General features: G+C 38.7%; 1 protein-coding gene across 8 annotated transcripts in view; it reads right to left on the bottom strand.

Annotated features, from left to right (window-relative positions):
• The window catches only part of TOGARAM1 (TOG array regulator of axonemal microtubules 1), a 115,854-nt gene that overhangs the window by 81,576 nt on the left and 16,025 nt on the right, over positions 1–18,253 (bottom strand). For all 8 annotated transcript variants that reach the window (XM_015143616.3, XM_077940946.1, XM_077940949.1 and 5 more), the window contains exon 2: positions 1,309–1,465. In XM_015143616.3, coding sequence (XP_014999102.3) covers positions 1,309–1,465 — 157 coding nt within the window. The remainder of the gene's footprint in view (positions 1–1,308; positions 1,466–18,253) is intronic.

Here is an 18,253-nt window from a genome sequence, read left to right as displayed (position 1 = left end):
TCCTAAAGTGCTGGGATTACAGGTGTGAGCCACCGTGCCCGGCCAGAATCCAATCACTTCTTACCACATTCTTGTTATCCTGGTTAAAGCCTCCATCAACTCCAGTCACGATTACTACAACAGATTCTTAATCAGTCTTCCTGTTTTTGACCTTGCTCTCCAATACACAAAGTTTGGCTTTGTGCCCCCACCCAAAGCTCACGTTGAATTCGTAATCCCCAATGTTGGAGGTAGGTGGGGCCTGGTGGGAGGTGACTGGATCATGTGGCAGGTTTCTCCTTTTGGAGCTATTCTCATGATAAGAATTCTCACAAGATCTGGTTGTTAAAAGCGTGTAGCACTTCCCTCTTCACTCTCTTCCTCTTGCTCCCACCATGTAAGACATGCTTGTTTCCCCTTTGCCTTACACCATGATTGTAAATTTCTTGAGGTTTCCCCAGAAGTAGAAGCTTGTACAGCCCGTAGAACCATGAGCCAGTTAAACCTCTTTTCTTCATAAATTACCCAGTCTCAGGTATGTCTTTATGGCAGTATGAAAACAAACTAATACACTCTCCTTTCATCTATTTTAACAATAAAATACAAAATGGGCCTGGAAACACAGTAAGTGATGTCAATTCTTTCTTCAAAATGCTCCTCATTCAGAGTAAAAAGTAAAGTTCACTTATAAGTCCACTAGGTCTTAAATAAGGACCCCTATTATGTCTTTAATTTTCTACTTATTTTCCCCTTTCTCATTTCATTCCAGACATACTAGTCTCTTTGATATTTCTCAAACATGTTCCCCACACACTTCTCTCCTAGTTACTCTGTGCTGACTGTTCCCTCTTCCTGAAATTATTTATTCTCTTCTCCTGATATATTGTGGTTTGTTTCAAATATTCTTTCCTGAATATGGCCTTCTTTCTGCTCTGTTTTCCTTAATAGCATTTACCACCAGCTAACTTACTATGTCTTCTATTTATTTAATGTCTGTTCTCGTTCCTAAGTAGAATGCAAGCTCTACTAGGCAGAACCCCAGGACTTAAAAAAGCACCTGACACATAGGAAATACTTAATAAATATGGGTGATGTATTAAGCAAATATTGCCCTATATTAATACTTAAACAATTTCAATGAGAAACCCTCCAGGGTTTTATGAGATAATAATGTCTAAGTGTCCATTCTTATCAGATCTTCAATAAATAACTTATTGAATCTGAACTGCCTACTAGATTAAAAGTTCTATGAGTCTTTGAATGCACTATGAAGTTAAGAGAAGTCTCTAACTTAGTTCAACATGACCATCATCAGCAACTTGTACTTACCAGCAGCACATAAAGGAAGATAATCTGGGTTAAAATCCCGACTATTCTGAAATAAGTTTCTTGATACTCTTTTTCTGCTAAAACATAAATCATCATTGACTGGCATTCCTTGAGAGGGCTTTAATTTTGGAGATGGGATGAAATCATATGTTGAAAACTAGAAGAACAGAATCATAAATTAGCAAATTTGTGTTAATTCTTCCTGGTAATAAATATGAGAAAATAACTTAGATCCAAGTATGAAATTCAGGTTAGAATACATTTTAATTTATTAAATATATAATGATACAGATAAACATCCATATTTAGTACGGTACACCAACAGTACATTTCATTCCAGAACAGAAATGCTATTTTTTTTTTCTTACTACTTCACCCCAACTCTTTACTGTTCCTTACCATCCTACAGTATACTCTGGCAACAAGGAAGGAGAGAATACAAATGACAAAAAGGACGATCTGACTCAGCAGCATAACCCCTCAAACTATGCTATCTTTGTTTGAGCACTAGACAATAAGTGCTAATTGAAGGTCACTGAACAAGCAAGCATTCTATTATACTGTTCTTACTGAGGCAAATCTATTATCCATATTCTGCAGCCCAAATGTCAATGTAAATGACATGGCAACCTATGTCACAGTTCCCTTAGGAGATTTTCTTACACTAGGTCTCTTAGTTAAAACCAGTAAATAATACTTTATATATGTCTAGTACTTCATGGTTTTCAAGTCCTTTCTCATAAACCCCATATGATCGTTAAGGAACAAGGTGCCAGGATACAATTTTGAAGTTACACATAATCAGTTAAAGAACTAACTAAGCATGATTCAAGTGTTCAAAATTCTTCACCAATGATAACGTCAGTTGTCCCGGATCATTTCACATTCAACATGACTATAAAACATTAAAAAAAACTGAATGAATTGACAGGAAATTATACTTCCTATCTATTTATTTGGAGCTGATAGACACAATCAAATATAGACGTGGTGATAAACCTTGTCAGTATGTTTCTTTGTAAGCTTTGCCAAGTATCAAACAGCAAAATAAAATTAAAGATATGTCTATTATGCCTCAGGTACACACGTTATTTATTACCAAATTTTGTGAAAAACCTATTACCTCCTTCAAAAATTAACCCAGAAATGATAAGAAACAAAATTAAGAATGCCCAGATGAGTCCACGTGCAGTAGCTCACACCTGTAATCCCAGCATTTTGGAAGGTGGAGGCAGGTGGATCACTTGGGCCCAGGAATTCGAGATCAGCCTTGGCAACATAGCGAAATCCCGTCTCTACAAAAAATACAAAAATTAGCCAGGCATGGGGGAATGTGCCTGTGGTCCCAACTAATTGGGAGGCCGAGGTAGGAGTATTACTTGAGCCTGAAAGGTAGAGGCTGCAGTGAGCTGATATTGCACCACTACACTCCAGCCTGAGTGACTGACTGAGATCCTGCATTAAAAAAAAAAAAAAAAGAATGCCCTCAGCTGGGCATGATGGCTCACGCCTGTAATCCTAGCACTTTGGGTGGCCAAGGTGGGTGGGTCACTTGAGGTCAAGAGTTCAAGACCTTCCTGGCTAACATGGTGAAACCCCATCCCTAGTAAAAATAAAAAATTAAGACAGGCATGGTAGCACACACCTGTAGTCCTAGCTACTGGGGAGGCTGACTCAGAGGCTGAGGCAGGAGAACTGCTTGAACCTGACAGACCATGGAGGTTGCGGTGAGCCAAGATTATGCCACTGCACTCTACGCTGGGCAACAGAGTGAGACTCTGTCTCAAAAAAAAAAAAAAAAAAAGGATGCCCAAATAAAAAAGGATTGACTTTACTTTCTCAAAACCCAGTTAACGATTGATTACCCAGCAGTCAGCATTAAAAGGATATAATGGAATAAAAAACAAAACCAATTACAGTCGACTTCTGATTTATTAAAAGATGACGTATTAACACAGCTAATATAGTGAGTAATCCAGAAATAATTCTACAGTATGGAATACATTTTTTTTTTTTTTTTTTTTTTGAGACGGAGTCTTGCTCTGTCACCCAGGCTGGAGTGCAGTGGCGTGATCTCGGCTCACTGCAAGCTCTGCCTCACGGGTTCACGCCATTGTCCTGCCTCAGTCCCCCAAGTACCTGGGACTACTGGCGCCTGCCACCATGCCAGCTAATTTTTTGTAATTTTTAGTAGAGACAGGGTTTCACCCTGTTAGCCAGGATGGTCTCAATCTCCTGACCTCATGATCCACCCACCTCAGCCTCCCAAAATGCTGGGATTACAGGCATGAGTCACTGCACCCAGCCCAGTATGGAATGCATTTTATGTTAGATTTACTTTGTGATTAATTTCTGTTTAGCAAACACATATTAGTATATAGGCCAGATACATACAACAACTGGTGGGGGTGGTAATGTTAATGAGGGTAGTGGTGTGTGTGTATGTGAATGTGGCATTTTCAGAAATCTTGAGAAGTCAGGCAGAGATTAAGTTTTGCATTGTGCATCTGAAAGCAGACTATAGGACATACCAATTATTATTAACATGAAAGTCCCGTTTAGGTCTCTCTTAAAAGTAAATGATTTTCATTAGGGTAAGTTTTGATGGGACGAAACAATGAAGAAAAAGTGGTTTTGAGTAAAAGAAAATAGAATTCATAAATTTTGAAAGAGTTGTAAGTTAATGTTACAAAATGTGAAGCAGTCTATTTAAAGCACTTGATGACTCTCAGGAACATGGAACTGAATTTTCTTTTTTTTTTTTTTTTTTTTTTTGAGACGGAGTCTCGCTCTGTCCCCAGGCTGGAGTGCAGTGGCCGCATCTCAGCTCACTGCAAGCTCCGCCTCCCGGGTCTACGCCATTCTCCTGCCTCAGCCTCCCGAGTAGCTGGGACTACAGGCGCCCGCCACCTCACCCGGCTAGTTTTTTGTATTTTTTTAGTAGAGACGGGGTTTCACCGTATTAGCCAGGCTGGTCTCGATCTCCTGACCTTGTGATCCGCCCGTCTCGGCCTCCCAAAGTGCTGGGATTACAGGCTTGAGCCACCGCGCCCGGCCCCGGAACTGAATTTTCAATCTTTGCAGTTAATACCTAAAAATCTGTTTAATTCCTTAGAGTTACAGTAAATGAAAACAGATTAAGCAAGTTTCACACTTAATATTAACGATGGTTTGAAATTTACATAGTGTTATTTACTGTTTCAATCTTTTTTGAGTTTTTTGGTTTATTTATTTTATTTATTTTTTTTTTGACAGGGTCTCACTCTGTTGCTCAGGCTGGAATGCAATGGCATGATCATGGCTCACTGCAGCGACCTTCCCCATCTTAGGTGATCTTCCCACTTCAGCCTCCCAAGTAGCACATGCTACCACACCCAGCTAATTTTTTTTAAACTTTTTGTAGAGACGGGTTTTTGCCGTGTTGCCCAGGCTGATCTCGAACTGTCAGGTTCAAGTGATCTGCCCACCTTGGCCTCTCCAAGTGCTGAGATTATAGGCGTGAGACACTACACATAGCCTATTATCTCTTAGCCTTTGCATTTGAATCCCTGCATATTTTTCATAAAAAGATTACAAAAATTAGGCTGGGCATGGTGGGTCACGCCTGTAATCCCAGCACTTTGGGAGGCTGAGGCGGGCAGATCACGAGGTCAGGAGATCAAGACTATCTTGGCTAAAACGGTGAAACCTCATATCTACTAAAAATACAAAAAAATTATCCAGCCTTGGTGGCGGGCGCCTGTAGTCCCAGCTATGGAGGCTGAGGCAGGAGAATGGTGTGAACCTGGGAGGCGGAGCTTGCAGTGAGCTGAGATCCCACCACTGCACTCCAGCCTGGGAGACACAGCAAGACTCCGTCTCAAAAAAAAAAAAAAAAATTACAAAATTTACTCTTGTTTAATCCTCTCACCTAATGCATCTTATTTTAGCTTTTGGCACGAGAATTAAAGCATCTCAAAAATAGTTTTAATTCTATTTTGGTAGCAAAAACTTACCAGAAAAAGACCTTTTAATATCTAATTCTCTCAGAAATCACCTATACTCCTGGCTTTACTGAGCTTGTACTAAACTTTATCTTGACCTCCAGTTTTTGAACTTTTCACTTTTGCCAGTTCTTTCTGGTTTCACCTGGACTCCACCCATGCCCCTTCATGGTGGGCATTAAACAAGTTTATTCCCATTAACCACAGTTACCTTCTGTAAACATCACTGTGTCTTTCAAATTAATTTCCCATGTACACTTTAGAAAAAACAGCTGTGATACTATATGTAAACTTTATATCCTACTTTTGAACTTCACATTATAATAAAAGTACTTCTCATGCTGTTAAAACCCCTTATAAGTGGCTATACTTTTTTTTTTTTTTTTTTTTTTTAAGAGACAGGATCTCACTATGTTCTCTTGGCTGGCCTAGAACTCATGGGCTCAAGTGTTTCACCCAACTCTGCTACCGAAGTACCTGGGACTATAGGATCACACCACCCAGCCTGGCTATAAATTTTAATTACAAAAATAATAATTGCTTATTGTAAAAAATATGAAAAATATCAAAGTTATCAAAAGAAAAATTAAATTTAAAAAATGCAAACTATAGAAAGAGGATATAAACTTAAATTATTCTTTGGGACCACTCTCACTGGAATCTTACTGATAAATCCTGTTATCTATATGTAAACATATTTCATATATGTAAACATTCTTTTTCTATATGTAAACATTCTTCAATAAGCTATTTAAAAAACAAATAGAACACATGATACTCTGGCACACAGTAAATATGTAGACATCTTTCCATGTAAGACCATACACATCTGTTTATTTTAGACTCATAGTTCCTTACTGATGGACATTTTCTTTGCCACAACTTTTCACTATTACAATCTTGCAGTGAACATTGTTACACACATATCTTTGCATATTGTATTCCTATAGAAGTCCTAAAAATGGAACTATTGGGTCTAAGGACATAAATTATCTCTAATGGCTATCTAATATTCCATTGACTACATGTGCCACTCTCCTTTGATGGAACATTCAGATTGCTCCCCAGGCTTTTCTCAGATTGATAAGCAAAATATTCCAATGGGGGAAATAGTACATACATGGCTCAAGGTAGCAGTGCTGACAGAAGGAGACTGGCAGACTTTAGAAAGACTGTCACATATGCTACATAGCTAAAATTAAAAAAACAAAAACAAAAAAAAATCAAGGCTGAGTGCAGTGGCTCATGCTTTTAATCTCAGCTATTTGAGAGGTGGAGGTGGGAGGATGATTTGAGCTCAGGAGTTTGACATCAGCCTGGGCAACATGGCAAGACCCCATCTCTACAAAAAATAAAAAATTAACCAGGCCAGGTGTTGCGTTCTGGTAGTCCCAGTAACTTAGGAGGCTGAGGTGGGAGGATCGCTTGAGCCTGGGAGGTCCAGGCTGCAGTGAGCCATAACTGTGCCACCACACTCCAGCTTGGAAGACAGAGTGAGACCTTGTCAAAAAAAAAAAAAGAAAAAAGAAAAAAGCCTCAGTTGGGTGTAGTGGCTCACACCTGTAATCCCAGCAGGCTGAGGTGGGAGGGTCACTTGAGCCCAAGTTCAAGAATGACCCGGGCAACGTAGCAAGATCCCATCTCAAAAACAAAAGAAAAAACCCAAAGTGTTTTTTTAAAATATCTGTAAACTTCCTACACAAGGTAGATTACCCACACTGAACTCTCTGTTGCTGTTAGCTAACCACATTCATAAAATATGCAAACAAAATATAGACTATTTAGTTATTTTGTGTGCAGTTTGTTTTCATACATGTTAAAAGTAAGGTAATCAGCTGAATCAAGGAAGAACGAGGACTGATCAAAGAAAGGAAAAAATATTGCAAACTGCATGCAAAATAACTAGTGTGTGAAATAACCAACTAAATGTCTCTGATTCCGTGTTTGCCATTTATTTCTGTAGGTTTCACTAATATATTGTCCCTCTAAGTCCAAACAGGAGAGTTAAACATGTGGCCTGAAAGTGCATCCTTTCTGAGAGCTAGAGTCTTGAGTTCTCAGTTAAACTTTCCTCATATAAGTGACTGAGCAATGTGGCTCATGTGCAACAATATAATACACAAAGATATATGTGCAACCGTATTCTTGGCAAAGGCTGATTCTGATTCTGATTGAGCACATGGACAACTGTGTTCACACAGATGGCAGCAGTGGGTGAAACTGGGTTTTGATTTTACGGTCTATTTGGTGATTTCTGCTAGATGATAGTATAATCAGGTGGCATACCTAGGAGGGAATCTAGAATCTGCTTTCCTTATTGTCTTTTATGTTTATGATATGGTTAGACTTTGTGTGCCCACACAAATCTCATCTTGAATTGTAATCCTCATAATCCCCACGTCACGGGAGGGACCTGGTGGGAGGTGACTGGATCATGGGGACCGTGTCCCCCATGCTGTTCTCATGACAGTGAATTCTCATGAGGCCTGATAGTCTTACAAGTGTCTGACAGTTCCTCCTTCACATATTCACTCTCTCTCACCGGCTGCCATGTAAGATGTGCCTCTTCTCCTTCCACTATGATTGTAAGTTTCCTGAGGCCTCCCCAGCCATGCACAACTGTGAGTCAATTAAACCTCTTTTCTTTATAAATTACCCAGTCTCGGGCAGTTCTTTATAGCAGTGTAAGAATGGACTATTATAGTTTATTGGTACAGAGGTAGTGAGGTACTGCTATAAAGACACTTGAAAATGTGGAAATGACTTTGGAACTTGGTAACAGGCAGAAGCTAGAATAGTGTGGAGGGCTCAGAAGAAAACAGGAAGATGTGGAAAAGCATGGAACTTCCTAGAGACTTGTTGAATGGTTTTGAACAAAATGCCGATCTTTATAGCAGTATGAGAACAGACTATCTTTATAGCAGTATGAGAATACACTAATACAGTTGGTTTTTGTTTTTTTGTTTTTTTTAATGTACTGATATAGGCTGCTCCTTTACTCTTCTCCTCCATCCAAAACTCAAGGCTTTTTCATGTTTGCTTATTATGGACCCAATACCCGTCACTATCTACAAAAATGGAATTCTATACCACAGAAGAAACAAAATTTATAACATTCAAAGATCAGTTTTCTTTGGCTTCTACAAATAATTGAATAACTGCAAATTAATATTACTTCAGAACTCTAAAGCTAAAGAACGGATGGTGAACACATTAATTATAAATTAGATGAAGTGAGTCAGAAAAATGTCTTCCAAAAGCCAAATAAAATAATATTTAACAGTTTTCCAAATCTTAGGCAAGTTTAGCACTTTAAAAACAAAGAAAATTCAATGTCATTGTGTAAGATATGGACCTTGAAAATAAAAAGTGTCTTACCAAATTTGGGGGAATTACAATTATCATTATGTATTGCTGTTTAATGTGTTATCCCTGAACAGTAGATTAAAACAACAAACACTTGCTATCTCTTTTTCAGTGGAACAGGAATTTGGAAGCAGCTTAGCGGGATGATTCTGGCTAAGTGGCTTAGCTGGATGGTTAAGGTTACTCTAAGGCTGCAATCAAAATGTTAGCTAGGCTGTTGTCAACTGAAGGCTTGACTGATACTTGAAAATCCCTGACATTCACTCAAGTGGTTACTGTCAGGAAGCCTCTGTTCTTTGCCATTTGGGCCTCCCAAGGGGCCACTCAAGACATGGCAGCTAGCTTCCTTCAGTGCCTAGTCAAGTGAGAGAGAGCAACCGACATGGAAGCTGCAGTACCTTTTTATGACCTAGTTTCTGAAATCACACACTATTACTTCTACTTTGTTTGTTAGAAATGAACTATTAAATCCAAACACACTCAGAGGGGAATTAGACTCCAACCTCTTCAAAGGAAGAATCTCAAAGAATTTGTGAAAACATATTTGAAACTACCACTCAACAGTAATACTTCTGCTACAAGGAATATATGTTTTTGTTTCTTTAACCGATCAACATTCTTAATAGTTTGGTACCTGCTTCCATCTTAAATTCTGCTGGTTTATCAAAACTAAATTATCTATGTTATAAAAAAGGGAAAAATTTGTCATTTCATGAGTATGATATATTTTTGGAGCACACAAATTGATATATACTGTCTACCCTATGGGCAGTATTAATAAATCAAGATAAAATCAGCTGGAACAAGCTCCTGTTTCAATTGGTTCATAAGCATCATATTAATATGTTAAGTGGTTATATCATATTGGACTAAATAATACCCAAAAGTTTTCAAGTTTTTTTTTTTTTTTTTTTTTTTTTACTTTTTATGTATTTTAAATATATTGTCTCTTTAAGAAAAAAAAAATGAAGGTGTCAAAATGTAAATTGAGGTGAAAACACAGTTTAGTTTTTTTGTTTGTTTTTTTTTTTTGAGATGGAGCACCCGCCACCACGCCCGTTCAATTTTTTGTATTTTTAGTAGAGACAGGGTTTCACTGTGTTAGCCAAGATGGTCTCGATCTCCTGACCTCGTGATCTGCCCACCTTGGCCTCCCAAAGCACTGGGATTACAGGCGTGAGCCACCGCGCCCAGCCAACACAGGTTAGTTTTGAGTTTAAATACCTCAGTCACTTGGTTAAAGAACAAGAAAAAAAAAATTCTTAACAAACTTGAAAGTTTTAGTATCTGTAGTAACTGGTATATAATTGTTTAGAAAAAGTTGGGCCAGGAGTGGTGGCTCATGCCTGTAATCCCAGCACTTTGGAAGGCCAAGGAAGAAGGATCGCCAACCTAGGCAACAGGCAACAGAGCAAGATCCTGTCTCTATGAAAAATTTAAAAATTAGCTGGGTGTGTTGGCCCCAGCCTATAGTCCTAGCTACTCAGGAGGCTGAGGTAGGAGGATCACTTGAACCCAGGAGTTTGAGGTTGTAGTGAGCTATGATTATGCCACTACACTCCAGCCTGGGCAACAGAGCAAGGCTGTGTCTCTAACAACAACAAAAAAGTTCACATAATAAGTCTAATTAAGATAGTTCTTTGGACAAATTATACTTTCTTTTTTTTTTTTTTTTTTGAGACGGAGTCTCACGCTGTTGCCCAGGCTGGAGTGCAGTGGCGCGATCTCGGCTCACTGCAAGCTCCGCCTCCCGGGTTCCCGCCATTCTCCTGCCTCAGCCTCCTGAGTAGCTGGGACTACAGGCGCCCGCCACCGCGCCCGGCTAATTTTTTGTATTTTTAGTAGAGACGGGGTTTCACTGTGGTCTCGATCTCCTGACCTTGTGATCCGCCCGTCTCGGCCTCCCAAAGTGCTGGGATTACAGGCTTGAGCCACCGCGCCCGGCCTATACTTTCTTAAAAACAGTTATTTGTCTAGATTTTACTACCCCATAAGAATAATATTAGTATGATATAGCTGTGCAAACTATATCATAGGTTTTTGTCAGAAAAACCTAACTAACTTAAATTTCTTAAATTTCCTCTAATGGTTTCACAGGTTGTATACATTAACATCATTACTTTCAAAATATAAAATTGTAAAATCATGTACTCAACTAAGTTTAATAAGACAATACCTTTATAAAAAGAGGTCAATTCTTATAATGATGTAAATCTAATAATGCTTAATATATCAACTTCTATTGTAATTATCAGACCCTTAGCTAACTTTAAGATTTTAGACTAAAATTGAATTAATGAAAACTTTAGATCCCGAACAATTTCTAATTAAGATAAAAATGCAAATCACTGATTATCAAATTTGTTTTTATAATTTACCCTTGTGTCTTATATTTATACATCATAGAATAACCAATCAATAGGTTAAAGCAGGGTTTCCAAACTCCTGGGCTATGGACTGGTGGTCCTGGCCTGTGAGGAACCCAGCCACACAGCAGGAGGTGAGCGGCGGGCAAGGGAGCAAAGCTTCAAATGTATTTACTGCAGCTCCCCATCACTGGGATTACTGCCTGAGCTCTGCTGCCTGTCAGATCAGCGGTGGTATTAGATTGTCATAGGAGCACAAACCCTATTGTGAACTGCATATGCAAAGAATCTAGGTTGCACACTCCTTCTAAGAATCTAATGTCTGATGATTTGAGGTGGAACAGGTTCATCCTGAAATCATTCCCCTTCCCCTGAAGTCTATGGAAAAATTATCTTCCATGAAACTGGTCCCTGGTTCCAAAAGGATTGGGGACTGCTGGGTTAAAGGATGTATATATATATATATGCTTCGGATGATGTTAACACATATGCTTATTTTTGCCACTTAAAAAGGATCTGAAAGCCAGGCGCAGTGGCTCTCACACCTGTAATCCCAGCACTTCGGGAGGCTGAGACGGGCTGATCACAAAGTCAGGAGTTCGAGACCAGTCTGACTCACGTGGTGAAACTCCATCTCTACTAAAAATACAAAAATTAGCCAGGCGTGGTGGTGCGCCCCTGTAATCCCAGCTACTCAGGAGGCTGAGGCAGGAGAATCACTTGAACCTGGGAGGCAGAGGTTGCAGTGAGCCAAGATTGTGACAATGCACTGCAGCCTGGGTAACAGAGCAAGACTCCATCTCAAAAAAAAAAAAAAAAAGATAGTTTTGGGTTACATGACTTTTGGTTTTCTCTGTGTCTGAGGAAACAAAAGTTGGTTTATTTGGGTAAGGTTGTATTTAATATATAAAGCTGACATCGTCCTAGGTACAAGTTACAGGGAAATAGAAATATGTATACAAGGTAATCGATATGCTTTGTCCATTATTAAGGGAACTGGTATCGCTTTTTTTTTTTTCAATTTCTTTTTCTTTAATTATTATTTTTTATTATTTTTATATTTTTTAAAGATGAGGTCTCACTTTGTTGCCCAGGCTGGAGTGCAGTGGCACGATCATAACTCACTGCACACCTGAACTCCTGGGCTCAATTGATCCTTCTACCTCAGCCTCCCAAGTAGCTGGGACTACAAGCACTCACTACCACGCCCAGCTAATTTATTTGTTTTTTTTTTTTTTTAGAGACAGGGTCTCACATATTGCCCAGGCCTCAAGTGATCCTCCAGCCTCAGCCTCACAAATTTCTGGGATTCCAGGCACAAGCCACTGAATTACAGTTTTTTTAAGATGATAACAATAATTATAATATATACATTGTCTTATTTAATATACTTTAAGGTTAATTATGTTTAAATTTATTTAAAATTTTTGAAATTTTAAATGTTATCATCTAATTCCATGTTTGTATGTGTCTAAAGGTATATTATCACAGAAATGATAAGAGTTCACAAAAATGGATGTATTTTTAATATTATTATGTACCATTAAAATATTTTCCATGTCTTTAGCCTGTTTTAAATCATTTTAACTGCTTTATTTCTTCTAAAAGATATGGCTATTCTCACTTTCTTACTTTGCTTTAAATATTGTTACGCTTTTTTTTTTTTTTTTTTTTTTTTTTTTGAGACGGAGTCTCGCTCTGTCGCCGGGGCTGGAGCGCAGTGGCCGGATCTCAGCTCACTGCAAGCTCCGCCTCCCGGGTTTACGCCATTCTCCTGCCTCAGCCTCCTGTGTAGCTGGGACTACAGGCGCCCGCCACCTCGCCCGGCTAGTTTTTTTGTATTTTTTTAGTAGAGACGGGGTTTCACCGTGTTCGCCAGGATGGTCTCGATCTCCTGACCTCGTGATCCGCCCGTCTCGGCCTCCCAAAGTGCTGGGATTACAGGCTTGAGCCACCGCGCCCGGCCTAAATATTGTTGCTCTTAATAAACACTGTAACATTTATCTGTACACATATCTCATAATCATATGTTAAGGTAATAACAAGTTTTGTCCTATAAACTCTCTTAAATTCAATTTCCACATGAAAAATAAAATACCAATGAATATTCTTATTTTCCCCAAATTTTAATTAGTTTACCCATTATTCATGCAAGGTGACTAAAACAAATGCCTCAAAAGACTTACATACTGGTAGTAGCCTCTACATTTTCCGCGGTAAAATATCCTGTTACCAATAGTTCGTTCTATATAGCTCTGACATAAGCAACATCTATCCTAAGAGTAGATATGCTTTTGTGTTGTTTGCGATTTTCACAAGCATAAAAAATAAAAGTTTTTAAAATTCTTCATGCATCACAACACAATTTTAAAAAGAAAATTAAATCTTAACGGGAAAAATCCAACATCCAAGGAAAATCTCAAGTTTTAGGATTAACCCATACCAAACACATTAGTACAATTTAATAATTTTAGTTTTTCTAATTTCTTATCAAATGTTATATTAACTATTCTAAATCCCACATTCTTAAAATCTCTAATGTTCTATTTTTCATTCTTAATTGCCCCTTAGTTTAACAGAATCTAGAAGCCTGTTTCTCACAAACTGGTTCACAGACCACTAGCATCAGCAACATCTAGGAGCTTATTCGACATGTAGGCTCAGGCCCCAGTCTAGACAAACTAAATCAGAATCTGTACTTTAACAAGATCCTGAGGTAATTCATTTGCATATTAAAATTTGATAAACACTGCACTTAACTCATATCTTCCTTTCTTTTGACTTAAAATACACACTGTTTCCTGCTACCTCAAATTTTTTTTTTTTTTTTTTTTTTTTTGAGATGGAGTCTTGCTCTGTCACTCAGGCTGGAGTGCAATGGCGTGATCTTGGCTTACTGCAAGCTCCGTTTCCAGGGTTCACACCATTCTCCTGCCTCAGTCTCCCCAGTAGCTGGGACTACAGGCGCCCGCCACCACGCCCAGCTAATTTTTTGTATTTTTAGTAGAGACGGGGTTTCACCATGTTAGCCAGGATGATCTCACTCTCCTGACCTTGGGATCTGCCCGCCTTGGCCTCCCAAAGTGCTGGGATTATAGGCGTGAACCACCACGCCCAGCAAAAATTTTTAATATTTTAAGTCATCTTCTCTTTGTTTTTCCTTTAGCTTCAGAGAAAAAGACTTCCTTCTCTATCCCAAAGCTAACCTCTCTCTAAGCTTGTGTTCTTGACCCATTTAATCTTTACTTAGGAACTTGTCTCCTTTCCTTTCCCTCTCCAGTATGACTGCAGGGACTGAATCGCTGCATTTTGCATGTCTAACACCTACCATAATAAAGACACAGAGTAGGCATGTGTAATTCACAGATGGCTCCTTTCTCTGACTCTTCCAAATCAGGTGTTCTTTACTTAAAAATAAAGCACAGTACTAACTTATCCTGTTATATCCTTGTGCTGTTATCTTGCCTGGTCTTTTCTTTCACTGTCAAACCCTTAAATGTTTTCTCATTTAACAGATATTTGTTGATACTTGTGGGAAGAGCACTGTAGTTAGTACTGTTACAAAAACAAAAACTAATTAAACAAAAAAGAAGACAGTCCCTACCATCATACTGTTTACCATCATTGAGGAGAAGGAATAAATCACTTACATGTGCTAAATACTAAATGAGGCAAAAATCCTAGGGCAGTGCAATAAAGAGTAGTTTATAAACTCTCACTCAGTTTTGCACAGATTAGATGATTAAAAAGACAGATGCTGAATAACTGCTTACTGCCTGTTTCCTCATCAAGTCACCTCATAAACTTTTAAATTTGGTTTCCGCCTGTAACAGTCTACTAAAACTGCCCTTTTATATGCCCCAGTGACCTTCCAATAATCAATTCCTCTACCTTGAAAAAACTACAGACCTAGTACCCACATACACATGAAGCAAGTATACTCCTTACTTTTTAGTCTAGATTACTGACTACTATGATTCCTACCACCTTGTAGTGAAATCTGTTAGGAAAAATAAAGCTAAATGGTAGCCAGCTAATGATGTCTGATTACTTGACTCCACTAACCCATTAAAACACTCCTAAATACACAGAGATGCAAACTTGAAATATCACAGTAATCTGGTTACCAATCTGTAATATGTCAGAGCACAAAAAGAATCCACTAAATAGCAGAAAAAAAAAAATAATTAAAAGTCTAAATATTCCAAAGTAAGAGATCAAACACACCACGATATTATATGATATAATATTAAGTAGCTATCAAAAATCCCACTACAGATTATTTTATGTTAAAGAAAAAAATGTTCAGGCTGGGTACAGTGGCTCAGGCCTGTAATCCCAGCACTTGGAGAGGCAGAGGAGGGAGGATCACACTGAGGCCAGGAGTACAAGACCAGCCTGGCCAACATGGCAAAACCCCACCTCTACTGAAAATACAAAAATTAACTAGGCATAGTGGCCGTGAGCCTGTAATCCCAGCTATTCGGGAAGCTGAGGTAGAAGAATCACTTGAACCTGAGAGGTGGAGTTTGCAGTATGCCGAGATGGTGCCACTGCACTCCATCCTGGGTGACAGAGGGAGACTCCCTCTCAAAAAAAAAAAAAATTAAGTGTAAAGGGGAAACTTTCATTGATGGATAGAAGAACCTACACCTGTATTCATAAACTGAAATGATACTGAAAGTATAGGCAACAAATTATTAATTGTAGACCTCTAGGAGTGAGATTAATTTTTTGAAATACAAAAAAGCACAAACTTTTCCTCTGTGCTTTTCCATATTTTTCAAATTTTCTATAATGAGCATGTATAACTTTTTTACAATCAGAAAACTTAAGAGGACATTAAGAAAGATTAAAATTAAGAGAAAAGTACCTTCAAAAACCACTTTACAAGTAGTAGGCTGTAATATATAAGAACAAATGGTGCTTTCCAATTTTCATTTTCCCCAAGCTCTGTGCTGCATTTAACACTGATGACTCCTTGAAACTCCCTCACCATTTTGATTCTAAAACCTATTTTTCTTGGCTCTCTTCCAACTTGTGGGCACACTTCTCTTTGCTTTATTTGGTTATATCTCCTACTGCTATTCTCTAAATGGGGTTGTATAACAAGATTTGATCCTACCCTCTCTCTCCTGCTCTGTAAGTCATTCACTGGAGAGCCCATCCATTCTCACAGTTTCAGCAATTACGTCAGCACATGACTTCCAGAATCTACATCTCCAGTTATATTCATATCTCTTAAATAACAGTCTTCCAATTCAAGTAGAATATTCTATCTTCCTTCACCAAAAATTCGTATTTCCCCCCAAATTAACTTCCTCCTTCTAGGCTTTCTTATCTCTTCATGGATCTATGATGCATTTAGTTACTTTGTTCAAATTTTAGTTATTCCTCTTTCTCTCCCTCTCCTCCAACACTTAGTCACTAAATCCTTTGAAATATCTCTTGCATCCATCCCTTTTTTCCTAATCCTGATACCCTGCTAATCCTCATAAAAATGAACAACTTACACCTAAATCAGTCTAATAAGCATGTGATCGGTTTTCCAGTCTCCAATCTCTAGCTTTTCTTTAAAACAAAACAAAACAAAACAAAACTACATATTGCTGCTTTTGTGATTAATTTTTCTAAACAGAGTTTTAAAAAGAAAAGACCCCCTCCCCCAAAACAGAAACAAACAAAAACCATCCAGCAGTCTCAAATTACTGTCAAAATAACAGGTTAAATTCCTTAGCATGGTATTCAAGAGCCTCCAATCTAGCCCCTCCCTCTCTCTTGTAATCATATTTCCCACCACTACTTTTGGCAGGTGGGAACGGAGTCTCGCTCTGTTGCCAAGGCTGGAGTGCAGTGGCGCCATCTTAGCTCACTACAACCTCTACCTCCTGGGTTCAAGTGATTCTCCTGCCTCAGCCTCCTGGGTAGCTGGGATTACAGGTGCGTACCACCACGCCCAGCTAATTTTTTTTTTTTTTTTTTTTTTTTGACGCCCAGCTAATTTATTTTTACTAGAGACGAGGTTTCACCATGTTGGCCAGGCTCATCTCAGACTCCTGATCTCAAGTGATCTGCTCCGCCCCTCCACCGACCTTTCAAAGTGGTGTGATTACAAGCGTAAGCCACTCGCCTGGCCTGCCACCACTACATTTAAAAAATCATCCTTCCAAACAAACTGGTCTATTTATCTCCAAAATGGGCTACAGGAATATGTAATTGAAATATTTATGATTTTTTTTTCTGGAAATTTCATATTTAATGTCACTAACCAATGCCTGGCTCTTGATCATCTTTTTTCTTTTTTTTTTGTAATTTTTGAGACAAGGTCTCACTTTGTCCCCCAGGCTAATGTGCAGTGACACTATGATCTCAGCTCACTACAGCCTCGACCTCCCAGGCTCAAGTGATCCTCCACCTGAGTCTCCCAAGTAGCTGGGACTACAGACATGTGCCACCATGCCTGGCTAATTTTTGTATTTTTTTAGAGTCTTCTACTATATGTCCAGGCTGCTCTCAAACTCCTGGGCTCAAGCACTCCTCCTGCCTTGGCCTCCCAAAGTGCTGGGATTACAGGCGTGAGCCACTGCTCCTGGCTTTGATCTTCTTTTAGTAACTACCGCTTCTATCAATAATTTGATGTTTAACTCTCCAATTTGCTATATTATCTTTTAATCTTCACATTTTTGTCTAAGTAAATTAGAAACATTTAGGCACAAAAATCTCATTTTTATATCTATGTCATACATGTATGGTTAGTATTCACTGAGGAAGGCTCAATTATAATATCAGCTAAACGTTTTTTTTTTCTTTTTCCAAACAGCCAATTGTCCTTTGTAATCTGCTCCACCCTTTTTGGAGGGCACAGTGGAATGTGGGAGGAGCGGAGAAAACTAACTTTACCTCATATTTTGCTCCAATAAGTTAACTTAACTCTTCATGATTGTCAATCAGTGCCCTTTTCCAGAAAGCACATCCCCATGCACACATCTTTAAAAACTTATAATGATTTTGTGAATGTTGCCATCACAGTTTTAAAGCACACAAATCACAAACTATCCTCAAATTTTCATGTTAGTATTTATACAAACGGAAACCATTTATATTTCCCTTAAATCAGCTCAGGTGGTGCTGCCCAGTTCTTTTCAAAAAGAAGGCTAGGCCAGGCACGGTGGCTCACACCTGTAATCCCAGCACTTTCAGAGGCAGTGGAGGGAGGATTGCTTGAACTCA

The sequence above is a fragment of the Macaca mulatta genome, chromosome 7 (assembly GCF_049350105.2).
Source record: "Macaca mulatta isolate MMU2019108-1 chromosome 7, T2T-MMU8v2.0, whole genome shotgun sequence".
Lineage (NCBI taxonomy): Eukaryota > Metazoa > Chordata > Mammalia > Primates > Cercopithecidae > Macaca > Macaca mulatta.
The sequence above is the reverse complement of the archived record's forward strand: the minus strand, read 5'-3'. Positions and strand labels throughout refer to the sequence as shown.